General features: G+C 25.1%; 1 protein-coding gene across 1 annotated transcript; it reads left to right on the top strand.

Annotated features, from left to right (window-relative positions):
- The first annotated feature begins 3,593 nt into the window (after positions 1–3,593).
- On the top strand, positions 3,594–15,486 carry LOC145846010 (tubulinyl-Tyr carboxypeptidase 1-like). The gene is made up of 7 exons (XM_082952974.1): positions 3,594–3,774; positions 9,632–9,816; positions 11,472–11,689; positions 13,787–13,958; positions 14,723–14,768; positions 14,997–15,076; positions 15,343–15,486. The coding sequence occupies exons 1-7, from the start codon at positions 3,594–3,596 to the stop codon at positions 15,484–15,486; spliced, it is 1,026 nt and encodes a 341-aa protein (XP_082809100.1).
- Positions 15,487–17,795: the final 2,309 nt, after the last annotated feature.

Here is a 17,795-nt window from a genome sequence, read left to right as displayed (position 1 = left end):
GAAATCTACTTAACCAATTGTTTATGTTGTTGAGGTTGTTCGATTAAAAATAAACAAAAATGCAGCATTGTTTTACTTCAGATAGAACTTCAGTAAGAGCTAATTTAGTTATTCAAAATACTATGTTTCAATTCTGCACTATTATTAAAAAATATAAAGTGAAATCCAAAACTGTTTTTAGTAACAAAACAATTTAGCATTGTATAATTTTTTTATTTACTATTAAAGTTTATAGACATTACACAATATCGATAACTTATTAGTCAAAATACGTAGTGACATCTGGAACTCAATCTAACACAGTCTGTAAGTAAATACCAACTAAACATGTTGTTGATAAACTCTTACTAAATATCATATTTAACACTATAAGGCGTATTTATTGGATATTTTTCACTTAAACAAAAAAATTTATTACTACCATTCTATAAAACTTTTCTCAACATTTTTTTTTAATATTATTATATTTTGTCTTAAATTCATAAAATGAAAATAATTTCATATAAAGAAACTTTTAAACTTAAAGTAATGTAACTTATGCTTAATCAACCAGTATTACTATCTTATTTTTATTCGTAATTCTGCTACTTATAAAGCTACTTATAAGTACATCTATATTCTTAATACCAACAAGTTAATAATTAAACTTAACTTTTACCTTTAACTAGTTCTTTAAACTATTGCTAATTATTGTTAGATCTGACTCTTTAGCTTTGTTTTTTAGCTTAAAAGTGCTAACTGAGAAAATGACAATAAAAGCAGCAAATTACTGTAGTCTTAATAAAGTAGACTTCAGAACTTGAAACCAAGAATCAACTTTTTATCGAATCTTTCATAAAATGAATTTTAGGTTATCTAGTTGTGATGTAATTTTTTTTTGCAAAGAATTATTAAAATATTAAGTTTAGAAATATATTTACAAGTGGTTTGTAATATTTAAAACAATTTCAATTTTAAAACTTATTGTTGTAACAACATACATTTAATCAATATTAAAATATAGTTTTATATAACTGTTTTATAATTTATATAAAAACATTCAAGAACAAATTTATTTTATACATGAGAATCTGTTTTTACCCATATACGAAAAACTATTTAATTAGAAAAACTATAAGTTTTTTTAAGTATTTTTTCTCACTAATGGCAAAGGTCAGTGCAGTGCTATACCACAACAATGCTGATTGACAATTGTTTTATTAAAAAGAATCGCTTCGTTAAGATACCAACCACAAACTTAAACATCTAATTTAGCTAAAAAAATTTAAAACAAACAATTTCACTGTAGTGAAAACAAACGTCTGATTTGATTTATGTTTAAGTTTCAAAACTATAACTAACTCAGCTATTTGTTAAATTGAAAAATAGATTAACTTTTTAAAGTTACCTGTGTTTTTAATCTTGGTGGTACAGAGTCTGTAGTACTACAAAGTCAAATTTAAACTAACTGCCCAACTGATATGACTGAATAAAAAATCCTTGAACTATCTATAAGTATAATTTCAAAATAAAAAGTTTAGTTAATACTTATTTAGATTTACATTATTTACGAGCTTTAAGTAAAGTTCTAAAAACCAAGACATGGAGTTTACAACTTTTTGCTAAAAATTTAAAACAACATAAAACATTATCTAAGAAAAAAAAATGATGTTCTTCAGCGGTTAAGTTATTACTTTTTTGTTTCATAACGTTTTGTGGTGTTTTTTTAATTTGAGCTTTACTAAGCAAAAGCCATCTGTTTATTTGTTATTTCTTAAGTTGCTTAAGCATTGATATTGGGAAATTAAACCAGTTTAGTTTTTGTCAGCTGTATTTACAATCCTTCAAATCATAAAACAAATTAGTTGCTAGTAGCACTTCAGTGTACTTCACTTTATGAAGATGTTTGCAAATCAGTTTATGTTTTCTGTTTAAGGATACTTACTTCACTTATGCATTTAAACTTTAACAATTGACTATGTTTATAAATTGAAAGTTTGTTAAGCAAAAATAATGAAGTCTGCCTCAAATATATCTAGCAAAAAAGCTAAATATCAAAGAACTATAACAACTAGTTTCTCACTAAGTAAGTGTTTTTTACAGACAATACCTAAATAGTTTAAAAGATAAATTTCAAATTAGTTTTAAAAAAATGTTATAGCATTATATAGAGATTGAAAACTCAAGTAAATGGCGATTGATTCCAAAAAAAACAATAATATAATCTGGCAGTGATCACATGATTAGATTGTTGATTATTTTTTTGTTGCAACTTTGGCAAAAGCTTGCTTGGGGATTTGAGATATGATTTTATCAAACTTTGTGGTAATCAGTGCTGAAACTTTTGCTTAGTAAGTATTTGTCAAATGAGGTGTCACCAAAGGATTTTTTGTTTATAAATGATATTTTTTAGATAATTTAATGTTAATTTTTAAAGGGGTAGGTAGAAATAACATTTGATGTAACTTTACTTGCTTGACCCTCAAAAACGCTTATACCTTTGAAAGGAAGAGTTAGACTAATGTTTTTCTAATAAAAATGTAAAAAAAATATATTCAATTAATTGTATTATTTTATTGTGATTAAGTAACAAATATATCAAATATGTTGAAAAACTTTATATAGTTTTGTAAAATTATATATTGATTTGTTTATAATAAGGTTGGGATCGGGTCTAAATTGCCAGGAACAAAATTGCACAAAGAATATTTTGCACCAAAAGTCAATTTTGCACCAGTTACATTTTTGCACGTGAGTAAAAATACAAAAATACAAAAAAATACAGAAAAAAAACTAAAAATAAATTTCAATGAAAAAAGGATAAAAAAAAGTTACCAGGGTTGCCACACACTCAGGGAACTCAGGGAATCTCAGGGAATTTTCAAACTATAGAAAATCTCAGGGAAACTCAGGGAATCTCAGGTAAACTCAGGGAATTTTGGCATTATTCTTTTAACTCAGGGAAACTCAGGGAAGTTTTGATTTTTTCTCTAAATTACAGGGAAGTTTTTGAAAATCTCAGGGAAATTTTTTCTAAATCTAGAATGAGGTTTAGTTAATCCATTTTCAATATTTTGTTCAAAAGTAGTAATTTTTATTATTTAAGTGGTTATTTAGAATTTTTTTAGCCTTGCGGCTAGTTCTTCAATATTCTTAGTATTAACATTGTAGTTTTTTTAAGTTTTAAATTTATATTTACTTATGTAAAATCAAACAGTTTAGAGAAATGAAAGTTGTTGTTAACTATTCATTGAAAAGTTCTAATAAACTTTTTATTTTTAGTTACTTATGTAGTTTAAAAAACACTATGTTGTACTATTAGCATTCCTTTCATGTATGATGATATACAGAAGTTAGTATACAAGTTAATGAATATTGTTTTTACTACTTCTTTCATGGAAGCCCATTCAAATGGAAAAAAGCTACTTGAACTAAATAATGAGCATTTTTAAAATAAAAGTTTTCACAAAAAAGATGTAGAGTTAGGATGTGCTGCTTCTACTTTAATTCAAGATTTGCTAAATCAAGGTAAAGTTTCTAACATTTTGTTCAAGTCATTTCACAATGAATGTAAACATTTTATATTTGCTATAATAAAAAAAATTAAAACAAGAATGACTGTTGGTTTGAACTTTTTAAGAAGGGCTGCTGTTTTAAATCCGGCATGTCTAATTGGAATGGGTAAAGACCGTTGTGTCAGAAACTTTACAAGGTTGGTCCAACAACTTGTCAGCATGAAGATACTAAAAGCAAAAGAGGATGATGACAGCATTAATCAATACATTGATTTGTTAAGTTCTTCTAACACTCAAATACTTTTTGAAAATTTTCTTGAAAAAAGTCACAGTTTAGACACCTTTTATTTTGACACACTCGATATCCCAAGCAAGTATAAAGATTTAACAAGAGTCCTTGAGGCTGTTTTTGTGCTTCACAATGGCCAGGCAAGTGTTGAACGGGGCTTTAGCTTAAATAAGGAAGTAATATAAACTAATATGGGAGAGATGACAATAAGGTCCCGAAGAATGATCAAAGATCATCTATATGCAAACAGTCTAGAACCAAGCACAGTTGAACTAAGTTCTGAATTGTTAAAATTTGTAAAATCTTCCAGGGCCCAATATTTGGCATATCTTGAGCAACAGTGCTTTGCTAAAAATGTTCCAAATAAAGGTGATGCTTTGAGCAAGTTAGGAAAACAAAAAAGTAAACTTACAAAGCAACTCAAATGTTTGAATGAAGACTATGACAAATATACTGCAGATGCCAACAAACAGTCTGATTAAGAAGCAATGAAAGAATTATTAGCAAGAGGAATAGCTGCTAAGGACAACGCTAATAAACTTGAAAATAAAATTAAAACTATTGGTTTAGAAATTGCATACTTAAAAAAACAGTATTAAGATTTTTTTATTAGGTAATGTGAAATTGTTTTAAAATCAAAATTATGTTTTCAGTTATTTAAAATAGATTGTGTATGAACATCTAAAAGACTTAAAAAGAAATTTAATTTTAGATTATTTTGTATCAGTTGTTAGGTATTAAGTTGTACTTTGATATGAGATATTTCTTTAGCTATTTCTTTAAACTTTCTTTTTGCAGGTTTTTTTACAATAATGTTAAGCTTTTAAGTTTTATTTACTGCATTCAGAACAGTTGCTAGGAAAGACATACAAGTCATAATGAAGTTATTATGTATGCATTTAACTGAGTTCTTCATGTGAAATTATTATTATAGTATAATTAAATTTTGTCAATTAAAATGTCAAACAAATTAAACTTTATTATTTTATGTAGAAAGTTAACTAACAAGTTTACACAAAGTTGTGCAAAAATTTAGTTTTTAATTTTTAATTGGATTAAACCTTTTAAGATTGAGTTTTTGAAAACAGTTTTTTTCATAAATTTAATGCAGAAGCATACACATACAACCTTCCTTTTATTATTAAAGAAGAAAAATGAGAATGAGGTATTAATAATTTGTGTTAGAAGAGAATCTTTTTTTTAAGATTTGAAAAGTACTCAGGGAAACTCAGGGAAATTTAAGGTTACTCAGGGAAATTTTTGGTCACTCAGGGAAGATTTTTTGGCTCAAAGAGTGGCAACCCTGAGTTACTGACCGAGGGTTAAGGGTAATAGTGATACTAAAAAATAAAAAATTAAAAAAAAACTAATAAAAATTATTATATAAAAAAAAATATTAATATTAGAAAAAAAGCTACTGACCGAGGGTAAGAAGGGTTAGGGGTAACAGTGTTAAAAGACTAAAAATAAAATAAATACAGATACTAAAAAAAATAATAATAAATTTACCCATGCAAAATTGTCTGCTCATGCATTAGTGTCTCCTGCAAAAGTGACCCTTTGTGCAAAAGCATCTTTGTGCAATTTTATCTTTGTACAATTTTGTAACATCATGCAAATTAGTCTTTGTGCAATTTTGTGCACTTGTGCAATTTTGTCCCCTTGTGCAATTTTGTACGCTTGTGTAAGTTAGGCAGCTACCCTTTAAGGCCATAAGGGAGAAGACATTTTTTTACAAGTTATATTTGTTATAGAAATTAACTTTACTTAATCTCTAACTTAGCTAAGAATTGTTTTTTACCATTTTGTAAAATTCAAATTAGTTTTTGAAATATGAGGTTACAAAATTCGAGAGCTCAATAGATTACTTATTGAAGATGAATATAAAAAAGATTATTTCATTAAAATTTATCTTCTACAGTTTTTGAGCAGTTGTTCTGAAACTTTATTTCTTTCTTTTCAAAAGATTCTTTTTATTTTGAGTAAAATTATTATTTTTTGTTGAAAAAACTATTCAATATTTTTTTTTAGTATAAAATTCTTAATTTTATATTTATTTATACAATGTGTATTTTTTCTATCAATATAAGGAATATTTGTTTGAAATTTGAGGTTAATTAACTAAGAAATGAAGGTGTAAACAGATTTTTAGTAGATTTAGTAGGAAAACAGATATTTGGAATTCTTAAAAAATGAGCAATGATAAATTTTTCCTGCGTACATTTGTATCAGAAAATTTTTACACAAATGATTGTATCTAAAATATAAATTATAACTTTTTTATTCTGAAAAATTATCTTACATAATTGTAAATAATTATAGCTTTCATTCAAGGTCTAATGTCAATTTTTGTAAAAAAATATGTTGGAAATTCCCCTAATGGCCTTAAATATGTTTAAATTTTTTTTAACAAGTGAAAAATTAAATCCAGGTTTGTATGTGGAAGCTTAAAGTTTAAACTATAAGTAGTTTTTTGATAGTTTAAAAATTTTGTTTGATGTTTCATGTATAGTCAGATTAAATAAAAAATCAAGTTCAACAAATTAGGATATTTTTATAGTAAATTATTGTTTATAGTATAAACATCACTAGTTTTTTTTACTATAAATCTATATGCTTTTAATTTTTTTCTGAGCTAAAGACCTCAAGTTTTAAAAATGTAAACATTGTAAACATTTGTATTTTTTAAATAACATAGTTTAATAAAACAATTCTCTCAGTAGAATAAGTTAAAGTATCTAAATTGGACTTGTAATGAAAACACAAATATTGATTTTAACAAGTTTAAAAGTTGATTAAATGTCTTTAACCTTTTTCATTTGTTGAGCTAGAGACCATAATTTTAAAGAAATAATTCCTAATACATTTTTAAAGGTTTTGTAAATATTGAGGTCATAAATTTTAGATAAAAAGTGAGTATTTTGTTGTTTAAATACTTATTCTGTAGAAAGATTTATGTTTTAGTCGTGGACTTGCTGTAAAAAAGGACTTAACTTAGATTATAAAGAAAAAATAAATCTTTGGTTAATTAGTTTCTTTTTTTCCTTGTATAAGGTATTAAGAGCATAGGGGGAGTCCACCTTGATTTTACAAGTTGATCTTATTTTATAGAATTTTATCTAAGCTATCAGACATTTTTAATGGCTTGAAAAATTTCAAAGTAAGTTTTAAGATATAAGTGGTCAAAATTGGTGACCTCAATAAGTTTCTACAGTAGGTTTATAATGAAATGCGCAAACCAGAAACACAAAAAAAGACTTTTTCATCCTTCATTTTTTAATCAATATTCTTCAAATTTTCACAGAAAGTCTGTTATTAAGTTTAAAAAAGATTGAGTGCATCAATTTTCTAACTTTGAAAAATAAAATCACCTTTTTTTTTGTTTTTTTTATCTAAAATTTTAATTTTCTTATTATTTTGTTAAAAATAAAGCACCTTTCTTCTTTTTTTTTATCTGAAGTTATTGCAGCATTCAAAGTCTTTGAAACTATAAAAGGAATGTTTCCTTGGAGTTCTAGGTCTTTAGCTTAAAAAATGAAGGAGAAGATATATTTTTAGTAATTTTTGAAATTTGCTTTAAAATTTACCACAGAAAAATTGCAGTCTATAACATTTGTATTGGAAACTTTTTAAAAAACTACAATATACTAAAAGTAAGATTATATTTTTGAATTCTTTAAAAACTTTCTTGTAGTTTATACTTCAAAGCCAAAGTTAATTTATGTCAAAAAAAAAAGAGTTGGACCCCCCTATGTCCTTAAAGTGTCTGAAAGCTTAGAAAGAAAAAAACAACTTTAAATAAAAAAGCTGAATCTCCCTATGTCTTTAACTATTTTGCTTAATCTTCCTATTTCTTTAATTTTATTTCATGCTCTTAACATTCACTTCTGTAAATATTTTTATGCTGCATTGTAAAATAGAGCTTAAATACAAAACTTGTTATATTTAAATAAATATCCAACTTTAAAGTGTACCTCTAAAAAAAAACTGTTTGTCTTTGATTATTAATAGTTAAGTTTGTATTTTGCAAAAGATTCCAATGCCTCTTATTTAAATTCAGAAATATAATTATACTGTTTGTTGAATACAAAATTTATGTTTATAAAATTTTACTTTATGATGAAAACTTATTGTATTAATGTATGAAAATTGTAATACTTGTTTTTAACTAAACATAAGTTTTAAAAATTTACGAGAAATATATCAATTTTTCAGTTTTTGTTTATTTAGAACTAAAAAACTTTCAGAAAGTTACATGACCACAAAAATTAATGCAACATTTATAAGAATTTTAACAAAGTTTTCTTCTCTAACAAGTAGTCTAAAAAGTTGCTTAGTTATTTTTTTGTAATTAATTTATACACTAATTAGGCTCAACTTGTTTGTAAACTTTTGCTTTTTCATTAAAAAAAAATTGCTTTACAAATAACCTATTATTTACTACAATAAATTCTCAAAATTAATAACTAAAAGTTAAATGTCAATTTAAAAAGATACAATTCAACTGGTAATTAATTGATAAAAGTTCAAAATAATGAGATTTTATCTTATTAAAAAGTGCTCTTTCCCCAATCACCTCTATTCAAACTTATATTTTTTGGTTTTTTAGTAGAAATTTTGAACTTTATAAAAGCTTGTAAGTTTTATTCTTTGTGTTTAGTCTACGAAAACAAGCTTATTTTTCAAATCTTAAATGTTATCCTGTATAATATAATATATTTGTTTTATTTAATGTGAAGTTAGTTTGGATTTTTAAGTTTCTTTTATATCAGTTATAAATATTAACATCTATTCATTATATTGTATGACAAATTTCATATACAAGTAGTATTTTAAAGATTTTAGAACATTGTTTATTATGACTAGCAGTTTTGTATTTAAATATTCTTACTGTAAAACAACTTGTTATAAAAAGTTTAAGCTCCTTTAACATCAGTAATAAAACAACTTTATGAAGAATAACTTTTTGTTAACCAAACAGACAAAAAAATCAGTTACTTATTTTTTGAAAAAAAGGAAAAATTTTTATTATCAATATGTTCATAAAATGCTGAACTTAAGTGTTGCTATTGTATTATTAAAAGTAAATTTTAAAATGTTTTGTTGTTTTTGACTATAGAGAGGAAGTTCATAGTTTTTTTTTATTCAAATTTTCATTGACTTTTATTCTAAAGCTTAAAATAATAACTATTAAGTATTTATTTAAAGTGTGATATAATTGACTTTCTGAAAAGTTTTCATTACAAACCTATCTTGAAGTTTCTATATGGTAGTTTTTTTTTTGGAGTTTTAAAAGTTTTACTTCATTTTTGAAGCAATTTGCTCTAAATTTTTAGGTATTTTTTTTCAATATTTTGTAAAACTTGTAGGAGTCAGATTTTTGAACAATTATAACAAAAATAAATGAATGATTAAAAAAAAAACATTTGAGTAAGAAAAAGATAAATTAATGTTTCCTATAATTTTTTTATAATTTATAAAAGTATAGACTAAAAAAGTTTTGAAACAATTGCTCTGAAACTGTAGGACGTGATAATATTTTTAGTGAAGTATTGTATTTTTTGTCTTTTTAGTTTGTGCTTTTTATTAAAAACCTCTTGAACTATACAACTTTGATCGATTATGTCTCAATACCTACTTTAAAATTAAAAGCAGCAGATAACAACTGTTAGCTGTTAACAACTGTTTTAGCATAGAAAAAAGACTAATTTTAAAGAAAAGTGATTCACTCTTTTATCTCCTTAAAGTACAAAATAATCTTTTTTTTTTTAAATGGACACTAATTTTAGGAAACACAACATTTGTAAAAAGCACTGACAAGTTGGTTTAATTGAGTATATTTTTGAAGGTAGCAAAGCCTCGTCTGAAAACGATTCTGAAAAATCATCGTTCAAGTATCCTTTTCTTCTGAACAGAAGTGGGATTCCCCTGGATGAAGAAACATGGGAGAGGTTGTGGGCTCACGCTGTTTCAATGTACCCCCATGCCAAACATGAAATTACTGCTATCAAGGATATGGACAATTGTGATGAGGTAGGTTTTTAATATTGATAGATTTTTAAAGTATATAGTTTAGGTATTTTTGCCCATTTAGTATTTTTTTTAAACTAAATAACAGTCTAGGATAGAAAAATGTTTAATGAGTAGTTAACAACTTTCATAAGTTGTTGATTATACATTTTTTTTTAATTTCTTATAATTATTTTTCTTTGACTTCACAGCAGTAGCAACACATTATGGCGTTATAGAGGTACAAAGCATCATAAACTTCCTTAAATACAATTATCTGTCACACTAAAGTGTTTAACTTCATCCTTTTTTTACACTTAAACTTAACTTCATGTTTTAAGCATATGAAGGACCAACACTTTCTTTTATACAAAAATAACATTTAGTCTTATTTGAAAACTTAGAGTATACTATAAGATAGTTTTTATACAATTATAATTAATCCAGTCCATGAAAAAAATGAATACAACCGTTTGAAACAAGAAATTTTTGAGGTAAATTTTCTCCAAGTTATGAATTTAAAATCAATATCTTTCTTCAATTATAAAGCAATTTTTTCAAGCTTTCAGAAATGGTTCTGTTTTATACAAACAGCTTGTAGGAAGAAAATTTAAACAGAAAATATGACCAAATTAAGATTTTTTTTTTCATTGTTAAAATATCTTAAAGGAAATTTAACACTCTGTTTCTAGCTTGTTTAAAGCTTATTAAAGATTATCCTGGTAAAATTTAAAAACATTGCTCAAGAATGAAGAAGAAAATAGATTTTTAGTAAAATTGTTTATTTTTACCTTTTTAGTGAACGCCTCCCATAAAGCAGCTGTTGAACTCTCTATCTTTGGTCGCTTTATCTCAAAAGTTACTTTGAGTTTTTTTAAACTGTAAAAGACAACTTGTAGCTAAGTATTTTTTATGTAAATTTGGACTAAGTTTAAAAATAAACATATTTTATTTACTTTATTTACTTGGGTTTCCTAAAACTTAATGTGAAGTATTGGCACTTCCTCCCTCTCCTATGGCCTTTGTATACAATTACGTTAGTGGTAGTAAAATTTTTCCACACATTTACTTACCTTTGAAGTTATAAGGCATTGAGTTTAAGTTGAGTTTAAAAAAGTCTTAGTAAATTAAATCTGTATTTAAATTGTTTAAAATTTAGTCTTGTTTTTTATAAAAAATACCAAACTATAAGTTGTCTTTTACAGTTTAAAAAGATAAAGTAACTTTTGAGATATAAATGATGGAGGATATAGATTTAGATAGGTTTTTTAAAGGAGTTATGTCCTTGTTTTGACATATAATCTGTTGTATAACATTGAGTATTTCTAATTTTTATAACTCAAGTTTTCAAGTTGTTTTGGTTTTGTAGTTGGGTAAGGATTGGCACTTAATGTTTTGTAGAAGATTTTTGTGTGTATTTTTTTTATAAAACATTTAAAATATAATCCCATTTTTACCTAAACATATAGAAAATGAAAACATTTAGAAAAAAAAATCTACCTCATTACCAAAATTAGTTAAAGAAAAAAATTATTTAGTTTTAGTTTTAGAAAAATCAGCTTTTGTGCTCATTCAAGCACTCAGAAGTACGGCAAGAGACCCAAAGAAAAGTAGAATTTATCTTCAAAGTTATAATTATGTTTTCTATACTTATTTGTAATCAGCTTCAATAATCTTAGGTTCCGGTACCCCACCCACCAAACATAAGCAACTCGCCAGTGCTGACGGCATTGAAGCAGTTGCAAATGTACATACAGCAGCTAACCTACAACCACACTGGCACCCAACTGTTCAACATTGGCAAGTGCAGGCCTTTTTCTTCACTCATGGAAATTGCCAGGAACATTATCAAGGAGGCTCTCCCTATAAAATGCTTGGAGGCTGTAGTTTTAGCCCTGTTAGTTTAGACTGATTTTTAATTTTAATCATAAAGTAGTTAAATAAAATTATATTTTTCATTACTTTTTGGTAGTTTTGATTTTATTTTTATTTAGTGTCTGTTTTAAACTTATGAAGCTTTTTAACTTAACTTGTGACAATTAAAAATTTTATGTTTCCATCAGTAACCTCTCGCTTATTTACGCACATTGTGTCCACAGAAAAAATGTGTAAAGATACGAGAGATCGTAAAGATACGAGAGGTACCAAATATACTTACTATAATGGCTGTTTTTTGATATTGCTTCTAGTTAAAAGCAGACTGGGGACTTTCCCACTTTTAACAGTTTGTTTACTTTATTTATAAATATGAAAACAAAAGATAAAACTATACATATATTTAAAAAAAGGATTTAAATTTATACAAAATAATAATACTTGTAGAAAAACTTACTATTTTTGATAATAAGTAGATTTTATCTTTATCTTTGTTTATATGTGACTTATTTGATACTTAAAATTTATATTCTATTCTACTTAGCAAATTCAATTTATAATTAAGCATTTCTTTACAATTAAGAAATGGTGTGGTGTCTATATTAAAATTTGTTTCTATAGCCTTTTACAAAAATAGGCATTTGGTGCTGTAATGGATTTCTTATTTTGAACAAAAATATATAAAATATAAGAAAAATGATTAATAAAAATTGTTTATGTTACTACAACTTTTTTTAATTTGACCCCTTCCCACATAAGAATAAACTTGTCTTGCATTGTATTAAAGATGTATTAATGACTTTAAATAAAATCACAATAAACCTAATTTGAGCAATATTAAGAAAAATCAAAATTTATATTTTTTGTAATTTTTAGAATTCTAAAATGCGTAATTAAACGAGATATCGTAACGTCACGAGTGCGTAAAGATGCGAGAGGTTACTGTACTTTTTCTAAAATATTTTGTCGTAATAAGCAGCACCAATACTTTTAACTGTTTTTGCACCTTTTAAACAATTATAAGTGCAAGGATGAGCCACCATTGTTTTTAAAGTTGATCTTGTTGGGTTAAGTTTTATATTTGCTATCACAATATTTTTATTGCAGTAAAAAAAAATCATAGTTATTCAGATATAAGCGATCATAGTTACAGTGTTCGGTAGGTTCTTTATTGTAGACTAAAACAATTTAGGCGAAAAAGTCTACTCCACTGAGTATATATTACTTCTTCATTTATTTCCAATCATCTTCAAATTTTTACAACTAGTGTATTATGAACATTCATATAGTTCATTTAAATTTTTTTTATCATTTTTAGAAATGCTTCTTTTTGTTTTTGTTTATCTGAAATGTTTAGTTTCAATGATAATATCTTAAACTTGTCATTTATTTTTGATAACTTTTATAATGTTTCCTCAAAATTAAGGTTTCTAGTTCGAAAAAATGATGATTTTTTAACAAACTTTAGATTTCTATAAATTTGATGATTAAAAAAAATGTTGTCTATACTTTTGTTTTGATAACTTTTTTCAAAAACAATTTTACCTTAAAAGTAAATCAAAATTTTTATTTTCTTCTTGAGGTCTTTTATAATTCAAACTTAAAGCTTATAGAAAAAAGCCAATGCTTATTTCGTTGAGAAATGCCCTTACTTCTTCGTGCTATTAATCGCAGCTGTAAAACTGATCGCTTATTTAAAAAGTTCTATTGTTTTCTGTTAGTTATCAATTTGCTCCAACGTTTCTGAACTTTTCAGCTAGACAATTTGCAAAATTAGTTGTAACTACATTTATATACTTTTTACTTTAGAGATTACAATAAAAGTTCTCGACTTAACTATAAGGAGATTTATTACTTCAAGTTTTAAAATTTTATTGTCAAAACTATGTTTCACTCGTTTGAAGTAATTCAAGTAGAATCGTATTTGAATAACATTTTATTATTTAACTGAGGATCTCGTTTGAGTTATTTCAAACGAGTGAAACATTGTTTTGACAATAAAATTAAAAAATTTGAAGTTACAACTATATTTGTACTAAAAAAAGATTCATAAAAAACAAAGTTGTTTTTTTTTTTCTACTGTAGATTTATGTTTTAACTTAAATAAATAACAACACAGGTACCTAACAAGCGAGTTGACTGCAGTCAATCGTTTTCCAATCGGGTTCAAATCGAAACACAATGGCAAGTGCCATTACCACATAGTGTTGGGTGTCACCCATAGAAGTATGTATGGCAGCATGGGTATCAGCAGGAGAAAAGACCTCATGGATAAACCACTTCAGTTCAAAGTAAGACATTTGAGTCACTTAGGCTTTTTTGCTATAATGTAGTGAGTTACTTTGATGGTACTTTGGTTCTGTACTTTTGTTTTAATTGATTATTAATGAGTAGTTAATAGAATAATTAAAAGAGAGTTGTATTGTTATATACAAAATGTTTTTTTTTTCATAGCTCGTAAAAATCTAAATTTATTAAAAAATTAAGTAATGGTTTAATAACAATATAAAAAAAAATAAGTCCTTTCACTACTGCAACATTTTTGTAATTTTCTATTAAAAATGAAACATACTTTATTAAGCAACAAAATATTAATAAAATAATCATGAAGTATACGCTACTTTCTATTAACATTTATAATAGCATCATGTTTGTAAAATTCTATGAGGTATAGGTGATTCAATTTTTTTTAAGCTTTTTCTTAACTAAAAAATAACTTGTGAAAAAGAGGTTTTGGCTTGACTGGCTAAATTCGACCCGCAGGCCAAATTTTTACTGTCAGGGGTCGGCAAAATGTAGCCCGCGGGCCGCATTAAAATGTTTTGTTCAACTCGTTAAATGTATTAATATTCTCAAAAAACAAAATAAAGTTTAAGTGTTATCTTTATAGAATAACCTATCGCCTAAACTATTTTTGTTCAAAAAATGATCTTTAAATATGTTTTTAAAGCACATAAAAAACGTTCTTTTTTTGACCTGCCGACCCCTGGCTTAGATGAATAGGTAAGTGAAAGTTTTTTTATAATTTAATTTATTTACAAACTTTTATTTGCAGAGCTTAACAGCACTTCTTGAAAACTTTCAACTGTCATACGCTAAAAGTGAGATGCTAATATATATTTCTTTTAAATAAATTTCTAATTTAGAACATAATATTATAACAACTAAGTGTATTTAATAATTTTATTGATGCCTGTTGATTAAGTTTTTGATAAAAAGTTATACTTTTGTATTATATTTATCAAAGTTGTTTTATTTTCTTCGAATCCATTATAATTCTCATAGAAATAATAAAGGTTCAACTTTTAGTAAAACTTGTAACCCTGCAGATGGTCATGAACTGTTGAAAGTCAGATTGGGAAAGTTCGTCACCCATGATATACACAGCATGGAACGAATACATTGGAGGGTTTGCAGGAAAAATTGTTTTAATGAGTTTAAAAAAGATCAATTACTAAAACTGCAATTTTTTTTGATAAAAATATATGCTAAACAACGAGTTGATGATTTTTTTCATTTGATAAACATTGATATTGTTAACAAACAATAATAAATTAAATTTTTTAAATTTTTAGTAGATAAACTTTTCAGGTAAAAAAAATATTAATGTTTTTTTTAAAGAAGTTAGAACAAAAAAAAAATTGAAATATACAGTAAACTATTTTCACATCTTAGTGCACTTCAATAAACTACCACAAACTTACAAGTGATGAAAGATGTAGGAAGATCGAGAAATTCAGCAAATCAATGAAGAGAGATTATCAGTACAATCTACCTCCTATTGTTCTTAACAAAAATACACCTAAACTTCCAAGGTAAAATGTTTGAGTTTGAGAAAATCTATGCACATACATATTTTCACACAATTTTACATCATTATTTTTTTTCAAAAGAAACAGTTTACAATGTTTTAAAAATCCATAATACCAGTGCTTCTTTAAAAGTGCACCCATTCACTCTAGAATGCTCAAATATTAAATGACTGTGCACAAATAATTTTCTAAGTATTTAAAGTGTCTTTCAACTTGTAAGTATTTCATAATTCTTTTAAATTTTAATAGTTGTTGAGTTTTTAAAATAAGTTTTAGTATATCTCTTTAGAAGCAAAACAGTTTGATGGTTGTATTATTTACTAAAAAGTATTTATTTAATTATAAAATCTGTATACAATTTTATCTTAGTGGTTTATCGTGCACATCTTTTTAAAACTATGAGGAGCACTATGCTGCACATTATAATGTAATGGTTGCAAAACTTTTTAAAAACTATGCACACCAGATCTTTAAAGATTATAAGTTACATGAAAACTTGTTTAAATAAACTTTTTTTTGGTTATTTTTGGTAGTAACTAGAATAAAGTATTAAGATTTTTACTGACAGCAATCGAAAACTGATGTAATGGATGTACCCTTAGTTTTAATTTTGTTATCTTAACTCACACAGGCTTTTGTGCACACCGGAGTTTAGCACCTTTTTTGTTTAACACTTTTTCAGTTGAAACAAGTATTAAAAATTACTATTTTTGTAAGTACTTTGTATGAAGATAAAATTTAAATACTAGTCTATTCCATCTTATTTTAAGAAGTTTTAAAACTAAATTAAATTATGATATTACTTCTAAAAATTAAGTTTTGAACTTAGTTGTTCAAATACGTAAGATTTATCATCAAAATCCTATATTTTTAGAATTTTAAATTTGCAGTAAAAAATAATTTATTTATAAATATCAGTAAGAATTTAGTAAGTTTTTTGAAAGGATGTAAAATATCACTAGTGGTATACTAAACCGTAATATGTATAAAAATGAAAGGCTTACTTGGCATATTTTAAAACCACTGTTATAAAACTACTGTAATTTTGAATATTTTACAGCATAAAACCTGGAGTAAAAAGAAAACACCAAAATCAAGTTAAGAAGAAAAAGAAAACAGTTAGAAAAGCAAGATTAAGGATTCCAAAAATTAAGAGTTGAAGTATTTCAAAGTAAATACTCTTTAATTTTTTGTAAAGTTTTTTTAAAGACTAAACAAAGGTTACAAAGGTATATTAGGTTTATTTTTCTAAGTAATGTTAAAATAAATAATAAAAATAAGTAATTAGAAAAATATTTGTAATAGTTTTCCTTTATAATATACTACTTCCTAGATTAAGTACACATTTTGTTTATTATAACAAGAAAAACTCATTTATCAGTTATGTTTGGTAAATTTTTTATTAATGATTTTTCAAAATTTCCAAACAGGATTTTATAAATATTTTTAACAACTAATATTTTTTCATACTTACACCAATCAAACAAAAAGTCTACACTTTATAATTATTAAAAAGTTAAATTACGTTTGTTTTAACCTTAAATAAAATTTGTTTTTACAGGCTTCAGTTTTGCCTACAACTTGTCTGCCTTCAAAAGAAAGCCAAACATACTGTAATTTGCACAAAAGTTATAATAAATAGTTGTTGGATGCATTTTTGCCATTGATAAATTTCACTGTGATACTTTGCTTACGTATTTTTTTAAGTTGTACTGAAATATTTTGTTACACTGTGAACACTGTTTATATTTAAATTTTATATTTTTTAATGCATAAATTAACCTGTAGTTTTTTTTTAATTCAATTTTTTCAAACCGTAACAAAACTGTACAATCAAATATGTATGAGTTGCATCTAATAATGAATTTAAATAAAGTTTGCAAAGCTTTTAGTTTGAGCACTTATGGTTAAGTTATACTCTAACTATTTTAAAAAAGATACATATATTGTTGTAAAAAAGTTTTATTTTTTAAAGTGTACAAAATAGTTAATTCGGTTTTTTTTTATGTCTAGTTACTTTTGTAAAGTATTCCATTGCAATTTTAAATACAAGAAAAATCTTAGTTCAAAAAAAGTTACTTCGTTTGTGTCATACACTTAAAAATATATAATCATATAAACGGTTATAAAAAATATTCTTGTTGTTTTTGTTGTGTAACATTAAAACAGTCTTGATTTTTTAAATGTTTTTTATTTTTCAAAAAAAAAAACTATTTCTAATTATTATTAATAAAGATTTATATGTTGCGAATATTTATATGGATGAATCAGATTCAACTAAAGTTGTTAAGTATATATTTAAGTTTTGAAAATTAT

The sequence above is a fragment of the Thalia democratica genome, unplaced genomic scaffold (assembly GCF_965202585.1).
Source record: "Thalia democratica unplaced genomic scaffold, ktThaDemo2.hap1.1 HAP1_SCAFFOLD_251, whole genome shotgun sequence".
NCBI classification, from domain to species: Eukaryota; Metazoa; Chordata; class Thaliacea; order Salpida; family Salpidae; genus Thalia; species Thalia democratica.
Note: the sequence above shows the minus strand (reverse complement) of the source record. Positions and strands in the feature narration are given on the sequence as shown.

Bases quoted from the DNA above. Each gene is read 5' to 3' on its own strand.
- LOC145846010 (XM_082952974.1), top strand. From the start codon at position 3,594: ATGACTGTTGGTTTGAACTTTTTAAGAAGGGCTGCTGTTTTAAATCCG. The intron at 11,690-13,786 runs GTTAGTTTAGAC...ATAACAACACAG, and splicing joins GAGGCTGTAGTTTTAGCCCT to GTACCTAACAAGCGAGTTGA. The intron at 13,959-14,722 runs GTAAGACATTTG...TTTTATTTGCAG, and splicing joins ATAAACCACTTCAGTTCAAA to AGCTTAACAGCACTTCTTGA.